Source organism: Chaetodon auriga, chromosome 17 (genome assembly GCF_051107435.1).
Source record: "Chaetodon auriga isolate fChaAug3 chromosome 17, fChaAug3.hap1, whole genome shotgun sequence".
In the NCBI taxonomy this organism is placed as follows: Eukaryota; Metazoa; Chordata; class Actinopteri; order Chaetodontiformes; family Chaetodontidae; genus Chaetodon; species Chaetodon auriga.
Window position 1 is genome coordinate 16788567 of NC_135090.1, and position 22872 is coordinate 16811438.

General features: G+C 43.7%; 2 protein-coding genes across 8 annotated transcripts in view; one reads left to right on the forward strand and one right to left on the reverse strand.

Moving 5' to 3' along the window:
• Nucleotides 1-343: 343 nt before the first annotated feature.
• On the forward strand, nucleotides 344-6809 carry LOC143335607 (homocysteine-responsive endoplasmic reticulum-resident ubiquitin-like domain member 2 protein). The gene is made up of 9 exons (XM_076755152.1): nucleotides 344-433; nucleotides 945-1264; nucleotides 2700-2777; nucleotides 3681-3794; nucleotides 3981-4111; nucleotides 4631-4747; nucleotides 4841-5128; nucleotides 5355-5469; nucleotides 5664-6809. Exons 2-9 carry the CDS (start codon nucleotides 1118-1120, stop codon nucleotides 5829-5831), a joined length of 1158 nt encoding a protein of 385 aa, XP_076611267.1. The 5' UTR covers nucleotides 344-433; nucleotides 945-1117; the 3' UTR covers nucleotides 5832-6809.
• Nucleotides 6810-8037: 1228 nt separating this feature from the next.
• LOC143335611 (sodium bicarbonate cotransporter 3-like) overlaps nucleotides 8038-22872 on the reverse strand; it is a 41848-nt gene continuing 27013 nt past the window's right edge. For 3 of the 7 annotated variants that reach the window (XM_076755161.1, XM_076755156.1, XM_076755157.1), the window contains 19 exons: nucleotides 22667-22782; nucleotides 21724-21881; nucleotides 21090-21177; nucleotides 20724-20870; nucleotides 20398-20504; nucleotides 18747-18921; nucleotides 17863-17996; nucleotides 17504-17749; nucleotides 17005-17110; nucleotides 16555-16716; nucleotides 15298-15411; nucleotides 15020-15181; nucleotides 13939-14190; nucleotides 13633-13701; nucleotides 13192-13365; nucleotides 12781-12918; nucleotides 12112-12212; nucleotides 11001-11117; nucleotides 8038-10463 (listed from right to left, as the gene is read on the reverse strand). In XM_076755161.1, coding sequence (XP_076611276.1) covers nucleotides 10382-10463; nucleotides 11001-11117; nucleotides 12112-12212; nucleotides 12781-12918; nucleotides 13192-13365; nucleotides 13633-13701; nucleotides 13939-14190; nucleotides 15020-15181; nucleotides 15298-15411; nucleotides 16555-16716; nucleotides 17005-17110; nucleotides 17504-17749; nucleotides 17863-17996; nucleotides 18747-18921; nucleotides 20398-20504; nucleotides 20724-20870; nucleotides 21090-21177; nucleotides 21724-21881; nucleotides 22667-22782 — 2648 coding nt within the window. In that variant the 3' untranslated portion in view covers nucleotides 8038-10381. The remainder of the gene's footprint in view (nucleotides 10464-11000; nucleotides 11118-12111; nucleotides 12213-12780; nucleotides 12919-13191; nucleotides 13366-13632; nucleotides 13702-13938; nucleotides 14191-15019; nucleotides 15182-15297; nucleotides 15412-16554; nucleotides 16717-17004; nucleotides 17111-17503; nucleotides 17750-17862; nucleotides 17997-18746; nucleotides 18922-20397; nucleotides 20505-20723; nucleotides 20871-21089; nucleotides 21178-21723; nucleotides 21882-22666; nucleotides 22783-22872) is intronic. The other 4 variants (XM_076755162.1, XM_076755158.1, XM_076755159.1 and 1 more) reach the window with 2 other exon arrangements.

Here is a 22872-nt window from a genome sequence, read left to right on the forward strand (position 1 = left end):
GCTCTGCAATAAATCTCACCTTTATAAAGTTGGGTCTTTGTAAGTGAGTGACTTGTTTTTTAGAGGTGTTGATGCAACATCATGGTTATTTTGAAGGCTGCAGTTGGTGGTTGTGTTGAGTTGTATACTAAGAAAAGTTTCTTCTTTTTTTTTTTTTATCATATTTCTATTTTTTTCATTTAATTTCTTATTTCCTATATTTGTCAAGGCCACGAACTGTATATAAAGATATCTTTTAGTTACAGCCCACACTGGATTTTATTAGAATGCCTCTGCTGTAATGAACACCTCGACCAGTAGGTGGCGGTAATTGTCCATAAACATTGAATGTCGGCGGCATGCTGAAATCCAGCGAAGAAGACGGACAGGCAGGTTCAGTCAGGGATTGGAGTTGTAAGTAGGCTGTGTATTTCGGTCACAGGGAGTAGACTTGGTGAGTAAACAATATATAATGTCCTCTGTTTGAGACGCCTGTCTCTATAAAACTGGATCGTTTTAATCCGGCTCGCTAAGAATGCTAGCTAACAACTTTTCCTGCCCGGGCTGACTGACATTAGTAGCCATTAAAACCCAGCGGCTAACGTTAGCTTAGCCAGTTGTTAAATACTCCCAACCAGGGCGAGTTGTGTCCAAATGTTATTTTATCCCATACGTGCCGTTATGTCTCTGCATGTACGAGCTCATTATAACGTTATAATAGTGTAACACTGGTTGTCATTAAACATTTGGCTAGTTAACTGTGTGTCAGACTACATACCGCATTCAAGCCAGTAATGGTTAATTAGCTGTGAAATATTATCGTAACGGTATATGCAACGCCAAATCCCTGCTCGGTTGACCGTGCCGCAAATTCGTCGTCCGTAATATATCCAATTAATATGTTACTAAGGCCAAGCTAACCCTATGCTTTCCTGTCTCTCCTCGGGCTCTGTGCGAAATTATAGGAAACACCTTGCAGCTGCAGATTAGCAATATCAAGCTTCACATGACATTAAAGTTTTGTCCCGATGGTGCCAAGAACCCACTAGAAGAGTGTTAGGAGGGCTGCAGCCAGTACCCCGACAGGCCAGTCCAGCTCTTCTTTTAGCTTTCCACTGGACACAAATGGTTTTGAGTCATGGATCAAGGTGTCGTGGACAGTCCTGTTACACTTGTCATCAGGGCACCCAACCAGAAATACGATGACCAGACCATCAACTGCTACCAGAACTGGACTGTGGAGAAGCTCAAAGCACACCTGTCAGATGTATACCCGAGCAAACCAGTGAGTATTTTGCTCCAGTCCACTTAAAGCCGCCACTGCCTGTTTCTGTGCTTCTCCATCCCGTCCTGCGTTCCTCCTTTTTCACCGGTTTGGCTGGATAGTGTGACAGGAAGAGAGAAAGTGATGTGAAAACATGTGAGAACATCAGGCACTTGGTATACATGGTGAGCCGGCTCATGAGGATGCTCTGTGACACTGGATCAAACATTGCTTTCTGGTGTTTGATTTAAGGTCCCACTTGTGCAGAAGAAATGGCTGCTGTTTTAGACCCTTATTTAAGTCCAGGGCTTGCGCACAGCCAACGTTTTCCGGCTGAGCTCTTGCTGTTTGAGTTCTGCAAAGCGTCTTCTGTTAGTCACATTACTGTCAAATAGTCCTAAAAGTGACGCAGACCGTTAACCTTGATCTCTCCTCTGAAGTGGAAGATGTTGTGTCTCCAGAGTCATAGTAGCTGAAAGAGCCTTGGCATCCGTAGATTTGATGTCACAGTGAAAGGAAGGCATTTAGATTCCTGCTGTATTGTTCTGCTAATCTGACTTTGCTCCCTTTCCTCTCTGCCCGGGACTTGTTCTGATGCAATCATTGTAAACGCAGGCCGGGACAAACTGCTCTCTTGTGAGACCTCTGAAAGGGCTGCACTTTTGTTAGTGTAATTTAGCAGACATTAACTGTGGCATATTTAACAATGAAGCACCTTGAACCCAGATTAAAAGGCTCGCAGTGGCAAGTTGGCCAGGATTTAGAATATTTAAATTCCTGAATGGTTGCACGTTCAGTGTAGGCTTTAAGAGGACACACTCTGACCTTGTTGTACTGCTAGTTTAATCCACCGTTAAGACCCACTTATACAGATTGAGGTTGCTATGATCTCATCCTCATTATTCACTCACACAAAATCTCTGTCTTTTGGTGTCGTGATCTACATTTCTGAGTTTGCTGTTTTCCTGCTCGGGCTGTGCCATATGACCCACGTCTCTGCACAACATCTGTGCAGATTTCCACTTAAGCTTGCGTAAGTGGTAAAAGAGGTTAGTGGTGTTTGAGTCTGCTGTGGGGACCGGCCTGCAGTTAGCACAGATTTCTGCGTCTCAAACTACATCCGTCTGATAGAAGTGGCCCCTCTTTTAGGTACAAGCTCCTCATTTTGTCTCAGCTGGTTTGTTTGTGTTGCTTCATGCAGATTTCCTGCCTGCATCCGTGTTGTGCGAAAGAATGTAAAGCATCATCCAAACAATGAAAAATACAGCCATGAAGAGTCTGATCATGATGTATGGTCATATTGCACAGCCCTATTTCCTGTTTATTGTTGTATTGTCAACACTGTTGTTATTATTGGCAAGAAATGTTTAAGAAGGGCAAACTGTATTCTTTACGCTCCTTCTGATATACGGTTCTCTCCTGTGACCCCATTATCGTTTTAATTTTGGATTTTTAGAGCTCCAAAGACCAGAGGCTGGTGTATTCTGGGAAGCTGCTGTTGGATCACTTTACCTTAAAAGATGTGCTCAGAAAGGTAGGTTCTCTCTGTCGCAGACTTCGTATTTCTTAGGCTGATTCTGGTTTAATAATTGTAAAGCTAACAAGAAGCACACGAGCTGCCTGACACTCCGCTTTGTCAAACTTCATACACTATATGGCTCTAAGTGTGTGAACCTCTCATGGTATGAACTCATATTTCAGTGTCCTTCAAACTTTGTGGCAACAGTTTAGAAAAGGTCCAGCACACAAAGAAGTGTTTTTCCCAGTTTGGTCTGGAGTGGCCTGACTGGCCTGCACAGAGCTCTGACCTCGACCCCATCCAACACCTCTGAAAGTGCAGCATGAACTGTGAGCCAGGTCTTATCGCCCAGCATCACTTGCTGACCTCACTAATGCTCTCTGAATGGGTGTAAATCCCTGCAGCCAGGTTCCAAAACCTCTTGGAACGCCTTCCCAGAAGAGTTATATCAACATACGAGTTGCTATGGTTTGGGAATGAGGTGTTCAGTTACGTAGGAGTGTAATGTAGAGGTGTCTACGTACTGTTTGGGGAACATATGCATGAAGTTTAGAATATTTGTCACAACACATATGACAGGCTCCTGTAACTTCATATTTAACTGTTAGATAGATGCAGACATGCTGTCCACGAAAGTTATTATCAAGAGTAACGAGTAGCATTACAGCTCCAAATAAGAACAGATGAGTCGAACAACCATAATGAGATTTCTCCAATTTGTTGCTTGTTTTGCGCCATAATACTCACCATCAAAGTAGTTTGTTTTATTAAAGCAGGTGTCCAAAAAGTAGATTTAGAAATGTTTTGAAGTGATTTGGTGACACATTGCACATCCATGAAGTTCAGAACCTTCTTTTCCCCCTTTGAACATGCAGTACTTAAACTCTGCTTGATAATGAGCTGTGCTTGCTTCCACAGCAGGATGAGTACCATATGCTCCATCTGGTGTGCGCCTCACGAACTCCTCCCAGCTCCCCGAAGCCCCCCCGCAGCCACAGTAACAAGCCTCAGGAGAACTCGGCCGATCCCTCGGTGGGTCACCCGCGCGCTCCTCACACCTTTCCATTCATTTCATCAGCGGCACATTTCCTTTCATCATCCGGTTCGCCGCTGCAATCTACACCTCCCTGTGGATTTAAACAAAACATTGCTTGCCTCTTTTTTAAGATGGACCATCAGCCATTTCTAATCCTCTGAACTTCTTCTTTGTGGTTACAGCCCCTTCAAACCTCCGTTAGTCCTTCCACTGGTCAGAATAGCCAGTCGTCTGCAGGAGTCGCCAGTGATGGACTGAGACAGCGAACTGGACCCTTCCCTGACCACCATACGTATCTACAATTCATGCACACGTAAGCTTTTTGGACTGGTGAAAGCCAGATCAGCACGTGCTGTGGGACAAAAAAGTTTAAAAAAAAATCCTGAATATCCAGCAAAATGCTCTTATGCAGCATGTGAGCTAAAGGGAAGTAAACGAGAGTCCCAAATAAATGACTTGTGATGCTTGTGCACTGTGGGACATCATTAACTGCTATGCAGCAGGATTCTCTATCTAATAAATGAGGAAATTGTTCACAGAGGAGTGGGCGAGCATCCCTTGCACTCACAGTGGACGTTAATTAAAGCTTTAATGGAAAAGTACGTTTCAAAAGCCATCAGTGACGCAGCCCAAGCAGAAGAATCTTGCGTCTGTGTATCATAAGTTGTCAGCTCGCCGCTCCCTCTTGGGTTGAAATAATTACTTCGGTTAAGTTTAGTTTATTTTTTCCAGTTACGAAGTTAGATTTTCTGTACGTCACAGCCTCTTTGTCAAGGACATGAAGTACAGGACTTACATTTACTTACTTACATGGCACTCTCTCTGTTTCCAGCTGGAACCAGTACTCCCCACAGTCAACACCTCCCACTAACATGATGCCCTCTTACTACAACCCCATGACTGTAATGTGGTGGCAGCAGCTGTACGCCCGACAATACTACATGCATTAGTGAGTCCCTGCATGTTTCTGCCTCTTCATGTCTGCTGAATGTTTGGAGCGGTGTCACCATCCATCCTCTCTGTGCCTCTCCCCTCCCTCCAGTCAGTTACTGGCTGCCTCCTCTCAACACCTCAGGCCAGGCCAGCCCCCAGCTCAGTCTAACCAGCCCGATCCTCTGAGCCAGCGGCCTCAGGCGGATCATCGCGGCAACCCGGAAGTCCAGATGAACGCCCAGGGAGGGGAGATCCTGAACGAGGAGGAGCTGAACCGGGATTGGCTGGACTGGGTGTACACGTTCTCACGCGCCGCGATCTTGCTCAGTGTCGTCTACTTCTACTCCTCCTTCAGCCGCTTTGTCATGGTGATGATGGCCATGCTGGTGCTTTACCTGTGAGTGGAGTTCTGCTGCATCGTCATCCACCTCCCATAATGATGGAGAGGTTCTTGTGTGACCGCAGCTGCAACAAAACCGTTACATCTGGCACAAACGTCCACTTGGATTCAAGGATAAACTGACTAGATTGCAGATTATTCCGAATTATAATTGACTGAATAGATATTGATAATTGTTATTGGCAGGCTGTTTGTAGCGTCACTTTGCCGTTTCTGTCTGCAGGCATCAGGCCGGCTGGTTTCCCTTCAACCTGGAGAATGAGCTCCAGCTTCCTGGAGACCGAGCCAATCGGGACGACATGGAGGGAGAGCTGCCAAACCACGACTTACAAGAAATGGTAGCTGCCTCTCATCCGTCACTGCTTTTTACCCAGAACATGAGCATGATGGGCTGATTTTATGCGTAGCGATGATCGTGTCCGCAGTAGAAGTCGTTCGCTGAAGCACCAGCTTCCAGATGCTTCCAGGATGTTTACAGAGTAGAACGAGAAGAATGAGCCTCCCCATCCTAATTTGACTTTGTCCTACACAGGAAGGAGCGGTGGACGACGGCTCGGACGATGAAGGGGAAAGCGGAGAGGAAGGGGCCGAGGATCCAAACAGCGCCCCCCACACGGGCTTCCTGTCCTCCACGTGGTCCTTCATCATAACCTTCTTCATGTCACTGATCCCAGAGGGACCACCAAACGCTGCTAACTGACCCACAAGCCGGACCGCAGTTCTCCACAGGAGCGCATCCTTTCTTTAAGAGGAGGACGAATATCCTGCCTGCTTAGGGAAACTGCAGTGTTATAGTTTTCCACTCGTCTACGTTACTACATATCAAAGACTTTGAGCCAAAACACAAACGACTGAAGCAGAAAGAGAAAGATGGTCACTTTGTATGGAGCTTTTTATTTTAAGTTTAAAGGTTTTAAGCTGTCAGATGACAGGAACATAAGTTTAACTGCTATATACAAGAATTGCTAGTGATACCTTGTAATTATAACCCAAATAATAATAATAATGTCTGCCAATGCATTGTTTCTGTAATTTATAAAATAGGGACAGCAGGCACATTTCTAAAGAAAAATAACCACAGCTCGACTTGTGTTTAACAGCCTGAATCTTTTCTCTGTAAAAAGCTGTAATATTGGTTGAAATAGTTTTCTTTGACTTGTAATGTTTTTTTGTAACGGTGGTTGTATCCAAAAAAGACATTTCAGCCAGAAGATGAGCGCCAGCGAACAATGCTGAGTCATGTAGAGTCTATGATAAGTGACAGGAGTGATTTTGGCCTGAGAGCTCGTAGAATGTGTCTGAACACATTTCGTACTGTGTTGACGTGTAACCCAGCGTGACGCCGGCTGACAGAAGTGTGATTTTTACTGAAGTGAAACCATGTACCCCTAACTCTCTGACAGCCTGAAAGAACGGAGCCGGGCTGAAGTATTGATCTTGCGCCTTTAATGGAAGATCAAACAGGACGGATGGTGTTGTGGATTTCAGTCGTGCTGCGTCGAGCGGGCAAGAGACGCTTTAAAATGTCCCACTGTTGAATGAAGCACTGCCACAGTTCAGTTCACAGAGGGCCAAACTTGAGAATGGCTGCTGCTGTTACCTTTAACATGTTGTGTACCAATAATAATATTCATGTTTATTAAAACGTCACTTGTGGTAATGGAGTCACGTGATTTTACACCAGTTTCCTCCTGATTCTCACTTCAGAGAGCATTCACGCCGTGGATGTGTGGAAGGAAAGCAGTCACACATGGAGTCAGTTAAGCTGTGTGAGCTCTGGTCTGGAAGCGTGAAGCCACAGCTTCATCTAGATGAGAGCACGTGCTCAAACATAATGAGCAATCGAGAGCATCAAACAACTTAAGAAGATGTGATGACAAAAGTCTGAAGTATGTTACAAAGCTGACATCACCATGTAAGTGAAAGTTTGGCCATAATTATCTTTATTGAAACTTTGACAGAAGGTTGGGATGCCGTGTAAAACTTCAATAAAACAGAATGTGATGATTGGCTAATCATTTTTGACATATGTAAAACAGCACAAAGACAATATATTTAATGTTTGACCTCATCAACTTCATTGATTTTTCTAAATATCTGCTTATTCTGAATTTGATGCAGCAACACGTTTCAACCAAGTTGGGACAGGAGCAACTAAAGACTGGAAAAGCTGGTTAATGCTCCAAAAACACCTGTTTGGAAAGTTCCACAGGTAAATTGGTCGATTGGTAACAGATGATAGCATCGTGATTGGGTATGAAAGGGACATCCGGGAAAGGCTCAGTCGCTCACGAACGAGGATGGCGTTAGGTTCACCACTTTGTGAACACATGATCTGTTTTTATCTGCGTTTCAGACAGCGTCCCAACGTTTTTGGGATCAGGGTTATAATTCTGTGCACGAAGAGGTTCCTACAAAACTAAAGAACATGGAGTGAAATGTCAATCAAACACACTCATGGCCGCACATTCCTGAGGAGGTCCACTGAATCAGGTGGAAATACCTGCATGTCAACCATTACGTCTTTAAAAAGCTCCTCAAAATCCTGATTTGAATGAAAACGAAAGGCTTGAGAAACTTGAGACGTCTGCAGAATGAATGATGCAGACGTGTTTGAGAAACGTGCACGCAGGACTCAGCTGCAGTGCGCGAGACGGATCTCTGCTGCCACCTTTTGTCTTTAACATGAACTGCACCCCTGGCTTCTTAAAAAAAGATCTGGGACCTCCTCATTATAATATCTGTACACTAATCTATTAACATTTTCCTCTTTAATACCAGCACTAGAGCTTTAAGGGCTGATACCAATATCAATATTTTCCCTTTTCAGTAATCACACAGACATTTTTTCTTTTATGTGATTTCTCATAGCAAGAAGAAAATGAAGCAAGAAAAACAGAAAAAAATCACCGTGTATCCACTTTTATTGCTTTGCACCCATCGGCAATGACAGAAGAGTCATCATTCAAGCTAACAACACGATGCCTCACTGATGTCACGTGTCTGTACATCAGGACGAATGCATGTTTACATAGTGATGATGGAGGGTGAAACCTCCACCTTTTTGTTGGCAGCTTATCCACCTTGAAAACACACACACATATATATCTATATATATATATTGATATTGAAACTGATGTCATGTGAAAATAGGGTATTTTTCATCAAAATAAACATTATTATGACATTCTAAGTACCTAAGTTGGTGGATGTTCGGTTTATTGTGATGATTCCACCGATCAGACAGCTCACACCTTTATATCAAATACACAGCACGTGTAGGGAAGTGACGTGTGACACATCATCTGTGACTCCATTCAAACTTACGATTTCGTCTTTACAAAATACAAGTTTGGCAAAAAATGTCACTGACTTCATTTTTGATGCTGACGGTACAATAATTTGACATTCACTGATCATTGAAAAAAAAAAGCAGTAGCTGAATACAGATTACAGAGCTTTAACACACACAGACACAGTATTCAGGCTGACTTTCGCACACACGTGGAGTAACACTGCGACACACGCAAGCCTCTGCAAATGAGCCGTGTTCTGGTTCGCTCTGATGGTCTGTCTTTGGGTTTTGTGTGCCACCATGTGTGTTATGTGTGCACCTCTTCTGAACACTTATCAGTACAAGACTTGCAAATAAGAGCTTCGACAAGGCACGTAAGCTGTCGTCCGCAGAGTCACTGGAGCCACGCGCAGACCGCCGGTGAAACACGACATGAAAACCGTCCCACGGATTCCTCTTTGCCTGAATATGAGCTAGGTTCACGGGTCCAGACATTGCACGGTGTGGGGTGTTTATTGCTAAAACAGAGACCGCACTTAGCAAAATAAGAACGACTTCATAGAATATAATAGTTTTTACATTTACTGTAGAAATATTTTGCATAAAATGATTTGCAACGCTGAACATACCAAGTTATCTTTACACCACACGCACGCACGCTCACACACACACACACACACACACACACACACACACACACACACACATACACAACTACCAGCAATAGTACAGACAGTATAAAAACAGGTGCAGCTAACCGGGATCATGAATATTCTCTTTTCTATTTTGCACCTTACTATAGTTTATGATTCAGAGCGTTTATTAAAATAGGTGATACCAGCGATGAGAGGAGTACAGCGGGGTAGTTAATTATCACTGCCTTGTGAGAAAAACATCAGGTTACCACAGTCAGAAATCTTTCAGGATTCCTGAGTTGTTTAACCGACATTTGAACAACAGCTCTACAGATACGGTGGGGGGGAGGGTAACCTTTTTACTGATACACTATAATCCATCTTAAGTAAGAAACTATACTGGCAAAGTGCTTACTGTACAGTACAGACTTCATATGGCCTCTGAAGTAGGTTTCCTACAATGTTACAATGATATTTCTATAACATCACATACAATACGAACAGTGAGGTTTACAGTGAAAACAACTGACCGACTCATGAGCAGCAATATAAATACTGGGTGTTCCCCTGCAGACAGCAGAGATGATGCATGAGCAAGTTCTACAAAGATGTACGTATGCAGTAGTACTGTGGCGTCGTAGTGTTTGAATGTACCTCTGTTGTTTTGGTTTGTGTCATTTACTGTGCCGGACTGATTAAGCAATATAATCACCTGGCACCGACAATACCTGAATGGCTTTAATCGAATGAGTTTTTGAAGCTGGTGTAGTTAGGTGAAAGGTCTCAGTCCGACCTAAAACACATGGAAACAGACAGTGCAGGGCAGCTCGCGTGTATGAGCTGCGAAGAACCCAAAATGTACAGTACTGTTACCAGCTAAAACGGTAAAACGGAAATTAAAATACACAGTGGATTAAAATTAAGATTCAATTCAATTCAAGCAGTCCAAGATCCCCACCAGTGAGGCCCGTTCCTTTGGCATTTGTGGTTTGAATGGTTGACAAATTGCTAGACTGAGAGAGTTCTTAAACAATGAGCGTCGGTGGGTAATAACAGCAGACTTCCTCCATTCCTCAGAGAATGTGTGCTCTGCAGAACATCGCGGCAGCCATTTGTACATGTGCTGCACGCTTCCAGACTCGAGTGGAGTAGGACTCACAGCCCTGGGGGAGCTCGCCTGCTGGCCTGTAGAGGGGAACACTGCAGGCAGGTCGTGCTGCTCCAGTTCTATGTCCCCATCGCCACTAAGATGGTGCCCGTCTGCGGGGGAAAGTGTGGAGCGGGAGAAGGTATCAGGAGGGTAGGGAGGGCTTGGCTTTATCACAGGAAGGTCTCGGCAGTGGAGCCCCCTCCTGGCGTGTCTGGGCTGACGTCCACTCTAACGCAGGCCACCTTCTCCTGGCTGTTGCACAGGAGTGAAGAAGATAAGAGACGAGGTGAGCGCCTGAGCAAATTCATGGTAATGCAAAGGGTGGAGAGCCAGGGTGAGGTGTTGTCAGGCAGAGGAGTCACAGTGCTCAATTTACAACATTTTACCACCTACAGTACACCTTGTAGAGGAGGACTGCGCTAAAATACGTGACAATTCTACATCAAAGTCAAACTAATGTGATTAATTAGATTTTGGAATGAAAGTGCGACTGTCAGCACTCTCAAATTAACACCTTAAGCTGCTGAAGGAGACAAGAACAAACCCTTATCTTTGCATGTACAGGTTTAGACTGTGATACCCAACACTTTTCTATGGACTTACACTCAAAAGCACTTAAACTGATCTCCTATTTCTTTCACTACAGTAGGAAATAATCTTTCTTGAAACTTGCTTTCCCTCTCAGAGAACATCTAGGTCACAGTATTACTGTTAACATTGGATAATCATATTAGAGTAATGCAATTGGGGGCAGGGGCTCTGGGAAACTCCAGGAGATGGCATAGCTACCTTTCACTATGCTTCACAGGTTGGGCACATGACTCTGCACTCGAATTCACGGCCTTCCACGCTGCGGTTTTGGCCATTTCATCAGAGATATTTACAACCAAGGGGTCAGATTCAGAACTGCATGCCAAAATGCAAACACACACAAAGAGACAGAAACACAAAGAGAAGACAGGCATGGAGACAACAAATCAGTAGGAGAGGTTCAGTGCAGGACAGGTCAAACAAGGAGACACAAACATGCACATAAATGAAAGGTTAAAACAAATTAAGAGCACAAAAAGGCCCACCAGACAGGGCGCGCACAGGACGCTCCACGTTAGCACGTATCAAGAAATGTGAGCCTTTTGCATCAGAGGCAAAAGTTGGCACGGGTTGACACGTTATTCGTTAGTTAGACAAGGATACAATTATTTCAACAAGACAAACACTTTTCATCACAGACCATTTACCCTTAAAATAAAAAGAAAACACACAACAACACCCACAGCAGAGTGCTTTAAAGCCAGGGTTTCTGTTTCTGGGACTGACAGTTTGGGCCATGCGCTAACTGTCTGAGTATCAGTGAGCAGGGTTAGAACGCAGCCGTGTGGGTCAGATGTTCTGCATCAGACACACAGCCCTGCTACCTCGTCATCCACTGGGAGGCTGTGGGTCACTAGTCCTATTCTGTATGATCTGTTCAAGATGGACATAATAGCACACAGCTGACTTCCAGGGTCAGAATCCCAGCATTCCACGTTGTACATGACAATGCGATGCATCAGAAAATGAAATAAAGTTTCTGATTTACTATGAACTACATCTGCATTCTTTGTCAGCGTTTCTGGACTGCTTTCCTGGATCACATTAGCCAGAGAGACATTGATTAGGGAGGAAGTCAAATTGGGAACTATTTACATTAAGCGTAGTCCATGAAGCATTTTAAGCCATCATAAAAACGTATTTTGCTGCCTCACAAGAGGAAAAAATTACCGGATTTTTGTTACGATACACGACTGCATGATTAAAAATAGATTACACCTGATGCACTACTATTATGAACCTGCTACATAAAGGTGCTTTCATCCCAGAATTGGGCATCAAAGTGTGCTTTGTGGGGTGCACCACTCACCTCCCTGAGAGTGTCTTCACAGGGATGTTGAGTTGGTTGGAGCCTTCAAAGCTGACCTTCAGCTCCATGTCCTCTTCGTCCTGCAGTTGGGACTCTGCTTCCTGCATGATTACAAATGTCTCTGAGGTACTGCAAGTCTGGCCATCTGTTTTTTTTTTTTTTTTTACTATCCAACAGCAATGTGCTCAACATCCACTGTTTCACTGTTTATATCCCCAGACCTTCCACTTGTATTGTGACATTATCACACTGACATGAAATCTGAGTCACCAGACTGAAAATGATATGTTTTGTGAAGCTCGACCATCTTTTTTTACTGTAACTCAGGCAGAGAGAAATGGAGGATTTTGATGCTTTCTGTAATTTACGGTTTGTGTGTGTGTGCGTGTGTGTGTGTGTGTGTGTGTGTGTGCGTCAGTCCACTGTGGGAAGTACGAAAGCCACCACAGTGTTTTTGAACATTTACTGGTCGAGCACACACGCGTATACAAAGCCAATCAGAGAAATACTGTTATTGTGAGTTGAACATTAAGCACAGTGTGTTTCTTTCTTTTGAAGTACAAAAACACTTGAACACTTGACGGCTGCTTTATTCCAGTCTGACTTGCGACTGTCAGGTTACTCCAAAGAAAAGCCAACAGAAACGAACAAACATGAAATGAGTTTTACCAGCTTTTCACGTGCTTTCTTTTTCTTGTCGTCCTCTTTCTTCTTCTTGCTTTCTGGCATCAAGTCATCCAGCCAGCTCAGCTCTCTCTTGGTGAAGAACAAGTCTAGAAGCTTTCGGATGAAGACCAGCGCCAGAACCTGGAGACGCACAGACGAAGAGTCTATTATCACAGACTTAACTCACAAAACAGGATCAAAATCAACTCATAAGGCACTTATTACACTGTGAAAATATTAAATATCGTATTTTCAACTGACACCACAGCGAACATTAATTATGTATCAACGATATAAGAGATTTTGTCTAATTACATTTAGTTACATTGAATGGGTGCAGCTGAATCTGTGTCTTCAGCATATCATGTAGATGTGTGGAAATGTGCAACAGGCTTTGAGGTTCAATGTCATTACCATCATGGGAAACACAACAGCAGCTGCGGAGGCCTTGATGACCCAGAGCAACACCAAACAGGTGAGCTGCACCAGGGTGAAGATGTGGACCTTCCACAGCGGCACATAGCGCAGATAGATCAGATCAGGCTGGTGCTTGGAAGGCATGCCGAACAGCTTGATTCTGTCAAAGAACTAAAGAGGAAATGAGATTAAAGCAGCGCAGTGTGAGAGAGAGATAAGACATGCAAATAAAAATGGCTGCAAAGACGAGGGTGAGCAGGAAAAGGGCAAAATTCAATACATTATTCATTTAACAAAAGCTTTTAAGGATTCTGAATTATGATCAAAGGTTTGGAACTACAAGGGGAAAACTTATCTCTACTGAACAGCTCATGACTGTGATTCTGTTTGGAATAAAAGGGCATATCATCTTCAAAGACCAGCAGAGTAGAGTCTTACTTGAATGCCTTTGAGGGAAGAGACGCCCATGTATAGAAAGACTCCATACAGGACTGGCATAGGAATAAACTGTAAAGAGCAGAAATGAAGCAACAGGGTATGTAAGAACAGGATAAATGAGTCAAGTGACAGTTCAGGAAAAGGCTAACACAGCATCTGTTGTACCAGTATTAAAAAAATGTGTAATATATTTAACAGATTACCCCATCGGCACATACTGCCTATTATGAACTTCCAATTTAGGGTGATTAAAATGTGATGTCATTTCTTTCCCTGAGTATTACTACAGCGTTTCCCATATCTCACCTTGAGCACTGAGGTCATGAAAACAGAACAACCCATGAGGACAAAGATCATGAATCCAGTGACCCGCTGCTCCCGGATGCCCAGGAACTTCGGCTGCTCTCCTGGAGCGGAGCAGCCAGACTCCAGCTTCAGGCTGTTAACGTGGGAGATGGAGAGGACGGTTGCAGCCACGAACCACGGCAGGCCCATGACGGAGCACACGCCCAGCATAAGTGCCACTACCAGCAAGTCCAGGTGATAGCCACAGCCTTTCTGCAGGGCGCAGAGTGAAACAAGAGACAGCAAGTGAGTCATGAGAAAAAGATTCAGGAGCACAATCTTAACATAATTTCATTTGCCCTTCCATACTTGGAATCCTGAGTTGCAAATCTTTGCCTTATGAATTTTTAAGGTAGACTGGATTTATTTTTAAAATAGCAGCAGTGGAGAACCCTGAGGCATAAAAATACCTCGGAAAAAAAAAAAGCTGAAACAGATTATAGCTGAAGCAATTCTGTGAGATGAAAACAGCAGAAGAACAGACAAGACTGTAATTAAGGATGACAGAGAGGGAGAGAGAGAACAGTGAGGGAATGAGCTGCAGAGGAAAACAGGTGTAGAGAGAGCAAAGAACTGAATGTTTAGATGGAAAGAGAGCAAGCCGGAGGCGCCACAAATGAGCAATAGGAAAAAAAAAACAGACTTTCTGCCTATGAGGTTTTACACAACAAATCTATGCAGGTCAAAAGCTGCAGTGAAACTCAGAGCAGACTCAATCTTACATGTCCATTCATTGCATTAACAGAGCAGTCAGACATCGAGTTTTACATCCGAGAACTACAATACTTCAACTTTAACTCTACACTGACATGTTCAATCACTGCGGCATCGTTGTTGCTTGATGTTTTTGGAGGTAAAGAAACACAATCCAGCATTTGAGATAAAACCAATCTCCAGTAGGTCAACTCTGATTATTGAGAACCACTTTCTCAAAAACCTTTTTTTTTTTTGCACTGCTGGATATTAAAGAAGGGATAGACACCTCAGGCCAAGACTTCTAGGATACTACAACACTGCCAAAAGGCACGCAGGCAGGTCTGACCTTGAGCTTGTGCTCCTTGCGGTTGATGATGACTGCAGTGATCTGCTGGTCCATAAAGATGAGGATGGTGCAGAGCAGGGCAGGAAGTGCCGCCACCAGCAGCGTCCACCAGGGATTTCCTCCTAAAGGGTCCATCAGCCAGCCTCGGTTCTTTGAAGTTGGCTGCGGGAAAAAGGCAGGGATGTTCTACGTTTAGTATATTACACATACAATTATCAACATATAAAAACATTCATGAACATTCACACATGAAGAAGACATGTTGAATAGATGCCTACCTCAAAGCGGTCAGGGACATTCAGTTTAGGAGAGGGGATCCCCATTAGATAGTCCACCAGCACCATGATCATGATGGTTATAAACACAGCGAAATCGCTGATAGTGGAGCGCACCTATAAAACACACACACACGCAAGAGCAACACAGTTTTATTTATTTATGTATTCTGAATTGCAACTGAGCACACGTGCTATTTCCTACTGTCACTCATACACACGCAGCCACAAAATAGAAGCTGCTCCAGTTTAACCATAGTTTTTCACTTGAGGCTGCTGTCGGAGATCCATCGCAGTAATATCTATTATTTGTTTGTTTGAGAGGGATAGAGCACATTAACGAACATCAGTATAAAAGTCGGATTTCAGCGAGAATGCTAATTTACATCCGAAGTGCCTAGACAGGAAACTACAACTGCGACGTTACGAGTAACAACGTACAGATACAAATATAAAATGAACAAGACAAAATACATCATGCAACAAATGCGATCACGATTTACACATTTACAAAAACTACTGCATCATTTGCATACATTTGAATACTGATGTTTTGATATGCATTAGGTAGATTGTTAATATATAGTGTGGATAAAACTGGTCCAAGAATAGAGCCTTGTGGGACCCCTGCAGGACAGGCAAAGTAAGGCAATTTGGTCACACACACACATTGATTTCTGTTGGATAGATACGATATCATCCATAGGATAGCTTTCTCCTTAAGAAAAATTGTGTCAGTTTAGAAAGACAGCACAAACACAGGCACTCCTACCCAGTAAGCATTCGACTTTGTCTAAGAACACACGGTTTGCTGAGTGAAAGGGTGGATACGGACCACAAATTGCATGGGATGCAGAGGAGTGTAGCCTTCATGTAGATAATAATTACATTCGTGTCAACAGTAAAAGCATAACAATTCAGACAATACCAGCACCTGCCTACACAGAACACCAAGTGATAACAGACAGCGGGTACTGTGTGGGAGGAAGCAAGCTTTTCTTTCTGTACATGAGTTTGCTCATGCATACAGTGCATATCAGTAAATATTTATACAGTGTAAGCAGCTTTCAGCAAGATCTACACACTATTGCATGTACAGAGATATAGAGAAAACACCAATTCAGATGTGAATTTATCGATATTTAGATTTTAACCAGCAATATGAAGTTATTGTACTTTATGTTCCCTAAACGGCTGGGGTTAGTGGTGTAAGCAGTAGTATAACCAGAGCACACATAACAAATCCAGCAAACATCTCACCTTGGTGGGAAAATATCTCTCTGTCTTGAACTGCTTAAGGAAGGAGGATAGGAAGAAGGTGGTGAAAAAGAGGATGATGGACCAGAAGAGAACATCTGGGATGTAGGGCCCATGATGACCGCAGGCAGCACCCACAAACTCCCCATGGAGAGTCTTACACATCTAGAGAAAGAGCAGCATTAGGTGAGTACTGCGATATAAATTTTGATAAGCTGTTCCAGTACTGACAGTAGTTTTGGTACAAGGTTTTTTTTTGGCAGCCTTGTCGTGGTTCTATTAGTGGCAGATTGATGCATTAGTGTTAATGTGTTGTTTAGTGAGTTTGCGTGAGTGCAAGAATGCATGTACTAAGCTGGCTGATGATGTCTGTTTGCTCAACACGTCCTACACATTTGAATGTGGGTGTGATTCCTACGTCTCACAATGGAGATCATTGTGTGCTGGTCTCACCGAAACATTGAGGCTGCTCCACGGAACAGAGTCTGGGCTGTATCCTGTCCGGTTCCACTCCTGCACGATCTTATCTGAGGCGTTGACTGGCGCAGAGCACTGACACCTGGGGACAAGGAAACAAATGCTAAGCAAAGCATGGATGCTTATCTTAAACTGAAAAAGGGTTGTGTTCGTTTTAAAGGTAATTAAATCCACAGGATGCAGCAAATCTGCGAGCATCAGTTGTTTTTAAAAGTGGTATTTTGCAAGGGGGTTATTTTCACTTCAGTGCTGGGGAAGAGCTGAAGCCACTGCAATTACAGTTTTCAGCACTAAGAATGGTGGGCATGACACGCTACTTTATGTAACCCTTTGGAATTTAACATGGACATCCTGACCAGAAGAGTGTATTAAAAAAAAGGGACATACAACAATAAGAGTTTGTTATTTCATCACAATAAGAGCTCCCACTTCCTCCTAATACAGGATAATGCCTACGCTAAACGTCAGTACTCACGAATACTGGGTGAGGTTATCCAAGTTGTTGTGCATGTTGACAGGGTAGTGTTCTCCCAGGTGAAAGAGCTTCTCGAGAGCCTCGTAGATGAAGATGATGCAGATGAGCGCAGCGAAGGCCTCCTCTGTAAATCGGGTGATGTAGCAGACCAGGGAGCTGGCATCTGTGGCCACCAGGACCAGGCACAGGAAGGCTGTCCACAGTCCAATGCTGGTCCGCAGCGACAGGTACGACATGCCGTAGTCACTGGGAAAGACAGACAAAGGTGGTGCGGAGGAGCACGGATGCAGGTATTTAGTCTTATCAATATTTTGACTATTTCATCATGTTGCAGCAAAAGCAAACCTTCTTAAACTTACTTGCAGAACTTGAAGAGGATCTTCTCAAACACTAAAACAGGGCCCGTGCTGCCAAGAATAGTGAGGGGCTGTCCAGCGAAGAGGGAGTACGCCACTCCTGTCAGCGAGGCCCCGAACAGAGACTCTATGGCACTCTGTAGACACAGAGAGGGAAGGAGTAAGGGTGGATGGAGGAGGTGAAACCACACAAAGGAGGATAGAGAGGGAAAGGCTGCAGGAGAAAAGAGAGAGGCGAAGAAGAGACCCCCAACCAGAACACAGAGAGTTTTGATTAAACAGACAGCCTGGGCTGTGTCTGAGAGGCTAGACAAACGATTTGAATGTTTCCACCCTGCTGACTTGTCCGAAGTCATATCCCTGTTTAGCCCCGGCCTGCTGAGTTTAGTCAGACGCATCACACACACCAGCACACAGACCGTGCCTATGCCAACAGGCCGCTGTCCTAGTGAGGACATCTGGGCGAAAAGGAGAGAGAGCCAAACAGACAGGGAGCAAGCGGGAGCAATAAAAAGAGTCAATATATACAGAATAGCTTGCAGTGCGATGACACATTAGTGCATGGGAGGCTGAATAATCATTAGATCTTATTTTGGAAAGTGAATTAAGACCTCACAGTCAAAGATATCACATTAATGAGTATATAAAGTCACGGTTCAGAGGGGGAAAGATTATGTTGACTCTTCTGTCAATCAGCCCAATTAAAGGAACCAGCACAAAACTCACAATTCATATACTGATGCGTGGCAGCCAAATAGAACAATGTTCTGTATATGTGATTTTGTACAACATGGCACTTAGACAGCCAGGGGTTAGGGGCTTGATTCCCACTGGGTTTAAGAAAAGCACAAGCGACTGACTTTAAAGTGCCAAGCTTTCTGACTCACTATGTTGCCTTTTGTTGCCTCCCCAAGCAGACCTCCAAATGTGATGACTGGGGACATGCAAGCGCAGTAGAGGAACAGGATGGAGGCTAGACACTGCAGACTGAGGGCGTCCCTGATGTCGGTCCAGTAGAACGGTAACTTGCGCTTGATGTCCAGGATCAGACCTCCAAATATCCTGCAAGAGGAGAGAGGCAGTTAATGTTTGATTTTTCAAGTAGTAGTGCTTTATTGAATTATAAACGAATAGTGACATGATTACTTTGAAAGTCAAGTGAACACATTTACTTTAGTGTCACACTAACTCTATTAATATAAAGCAGTTATTTATCTTTAAATTCCCCTGAGACTCTTTCAGGTAGTCAATGTAAAAGATGTGCAAAGACAACAGTGATCAAGATAACTGAGTAAATGGCTGCAAACATTTATTATTTTCATTATTCACTTCATAATCCTTACAGTCTGTTAACACTATCTGCTCTTTTTACAGTTGGAACAGCTTAAATGTGATTATAAGGTGATTAAAACTGTCATTTTGCAGTAATGGTTATTTACTCGGTGTTGAGGCCTTTTTTTCTTTTTTTACTATGTTTGTTGTTGTTTGCTTGAACACTGGCAGTGTGAATACTGAGGCAGTGTTGTGAGGTTGTGAGTGTGTATCTTTATAATATTCAACCCCACAACCAGGATGGCACGGTGATCGTGCTGCTGAGTCCAAATCATTTCCACAGGTGCAGGATTTGTCTTCATGCAGACGTTGTTCAGAGCGACTCCCCTCCAAACAGCCTTCTTCTCTGTTTCTGCCTCTCTTTGTCATTGAGGGATTAAATTTCTCACCTTCTTCTTTTTCTTTCCTCTGACACCTGCCCAATTGCTGTGCTGTGAGGTCTTCTTACATTTTCTTTTCCCAACACCTCTGGAATAACCTCTATTCCCTGCCTCCACAAGCCCTGCTGTTTCTTTTCTACAGCCTGATTCTGATAGCTTTCTTTACATTAGCTTCTTGCACTCTTACACTCCTCTGTCCCCCAGTCGCTCACTCATCGCATGAGCCTTTTATAGTAGCGGTGAAAAGGAGAGTGAATCTGTAAATAATACAGCACCTCCCAACTGATGTGTATGTGCGCAGAGTGTGTGTGTGTGTGTGTGTGTGTGTGTGTGTGTGTGTGTGTGTGTCTGAGTGTGTGTGCGTCTGTCTGAGGTTTCAAATAAACACATTCTCCTCGCTGTGTGGCCCGCACTCTGGAGACCCAGCATGAGCTATCCATAAATGTCAGCATCTGAGGTTCACAGAGTGCAGCAGAGATGTGTCTGCTAAAACATATATTAGTGTTGGGTTCATTTCACAATTTACAATTTTATTTAAATTGTAGTCCACTAATGATAAATCAAGCACGATTGCTGTCTGCCGTTTCAGGAAACGTCACATGCTGTCAAAATACTTTTTATGGTGCCATTTGTTCATTAATTAAATGTTGTGCTTTGTAATTTATGTGAAACTGTATTTTTTGAGACGCAAGTCACATTTCAGAAAAATATTCTGACAATAAAGTGAAATTAAATCAAACCAAATTTTTCGAGCTTTTGCAGAGAGATGTTCTTACCAATAAGACGTTATAGTCAATAGTTCATCAAGACAAGGTGCAAAACTCACCTCCCGGTCTTCTGCAGCTCAGGACCTGCGTGATGGTCTTCCTCTTTTTCCAGCTCTCCAGCTGGAGACGCAGTGCCGTTGGGATGAGACGGCCTCTTCCTCTTCATCTGCAGGTCAAAGGACATTTAATGTAATACAGCTGCATGCGTTTCAATACCTTTGCTGTCGTGATGCTTTACATCCATAAGGGGGCACTCTCAGTGTGACTATAGTGGCATATAGAATTACACATACAGAGAAGTCAGTGAAGCCAATAACAAATTCTCAACAACACACCTTTTGCACTTTTCACCCAGTACACATTATATACTAAGAGAATCACGAACCTGAGATGGGACATTCTTGGGGGGCTCAATCCGGATTGTAGGGTCCCATTCTCCGGGAGGCAGGACAGTCACTTGATCGAGGAACTCGTCTATCCCCGAGAGGAGATCCGTTCGGTCTTTAGCCTTGTATGCCACATCGTGGAAAATCTACGTAACGAATATTGGGAGTTATTAAATGTCTCTGCAATATAATATTCAACTGTTCACAGCAAGGCCAATAATTCACCTTATTTTCAAGGAGAGGGTAGAGTACCCAGCATGCATCTTAAATCCAGATTAAACTCAACCTCAACCACATCATTTTTGTTCCAGTTTTAAGACATGCTGAAATAAGTTACACCAAGGATCCATCTTTCCTTCCCTCACCTCATCTGTCATTAATGTGGCCATGGATCTGCCAATCTCATGGTACTGGGGCCCTTTGCCATGAGGACCCAAAAGCAGGAAAAGAAACCTTTAAAACAAGACAAGCACTCATGAAATCCACCACCAATAACACTGACCTCACTGTTGAACTGTATTCACTTAAAGCTACCCTCAGGAGTTTTCTTGTAAACAGATAAACCAACATTTATTGCTTCTCACTAAAATGAATTGTGTGTATCCCTGAAGTCCAGCAGTCTTCTTTCCCGCCTTTGCACAACTCTATGCTTCTTCACATGTTGCTGTCTGATAAAAGTATATATATCTTTAAGTATAAAAGAACACCAAAGTTCTCCGTTCCACTGTTTTGTTCCCTGGTGTGCAGTGGGCATTAGAGCTTCACAGGACAGCTCGTGCAGCTATAGATAGTGTTACTTAATAGATTAAAGACAGGGACGCTGACACACGACCACCATCAGATCCACAGTAAATCCCCAGGTTAGATTAGTCCCATGTGAGAAGGGCTTACAAACGACTTTGTCCGTTTAATGTATATTGCTGCCAGAGTATAATAATTTGTCAAAGTTAACGACTTTTATTGAATATCATGATATTATTCAGTTCCTAATGATTGTACCTCGTGGGCACAGGCACCTCTGTGAGGCCTGTGATGAGGACTGCAGGGGACAGTCGAACGAAGGCAATTATGGGCTTCTCCAGAAAGTCCACTTCTCCCACCAGTACGTTGGAAGCCTCAGCACCCGGGGGAATCTTTTTCATGAAATTCATGTCCACCTGAAACCAGTGGAACCAATGAAATTGAAGAATTAGACATGCAGGCAACTGCTAATAACAAACAAATAGAGAACAGGAAGGAGAAAGAGACAGCTGTGAGAAAGAATGAGAGACTAGCTTACAAGAACACACATGCAAACGGCGATGAAGAAGCATAGTGTGTCTAAGAAATGGCAGCAGGTCGTTTGGATACTATGATAACAAATGAAAGGCAAGTTAGTAGCTACAACTACAAGGTACTGAGCAAAGATTGTCCATTGCTGTGAAGCATTTCTTATGAGCAATGCCTAAAACAGCTCTGAGCATGGACACAGTTTCTTATCCCTGTGTCGAAACGGTTGTGCCTTCATCCCTCTTTTGTGTCCTATGACTCATATAAACACTGCACCTTAGTTTCTGGCAGTCATAATGGATGGTTTTATAATGATAACTACTTATGGCGGCCTGCCATTTCATTTAATGGATGAGGAACCACAAAATGGTGGGATGAATGGTGGCCATGCGAGGTAAGAATTCTCAAAACTAAACACAGTTACATAACTACGTTAGACTTTGATCATCAATTCTAAGTCCTTCAGGCGGAGCGATGGCTGAAGATGCCTCTTACTGAGCCCAGGAGAAAAAGGGCTGATGGGTATGTGATGGTGGCTCACATACAGGCGGTTTTCAACACAGACCACTGAAATGTCTGCGGAGGTCCAGCAACTGAAGAAAGACACTGATGAACTCATGGGCCCTTCCACCATGATGGACTGTTTCTGTGCTCAGTACTGTGGTTAGGTTACCTTGCTGAAGTCGACACTGCTGCTTTCTCTACTGACCCCTGCTTTGGACGGCCTCCTCTCCGCTGCTTTGTTTCCATCCAGGTTGTTTGGGAGAGAGTTTGGAGACACCAGTGGTCCTGAGAGGGACAGAGGGAGAGGAAGGGCAGGAGAGATGAAGCAGTGATGGACACCGTGTGAGTACTTGGGAAGCAAAGACTGGTCGGAAC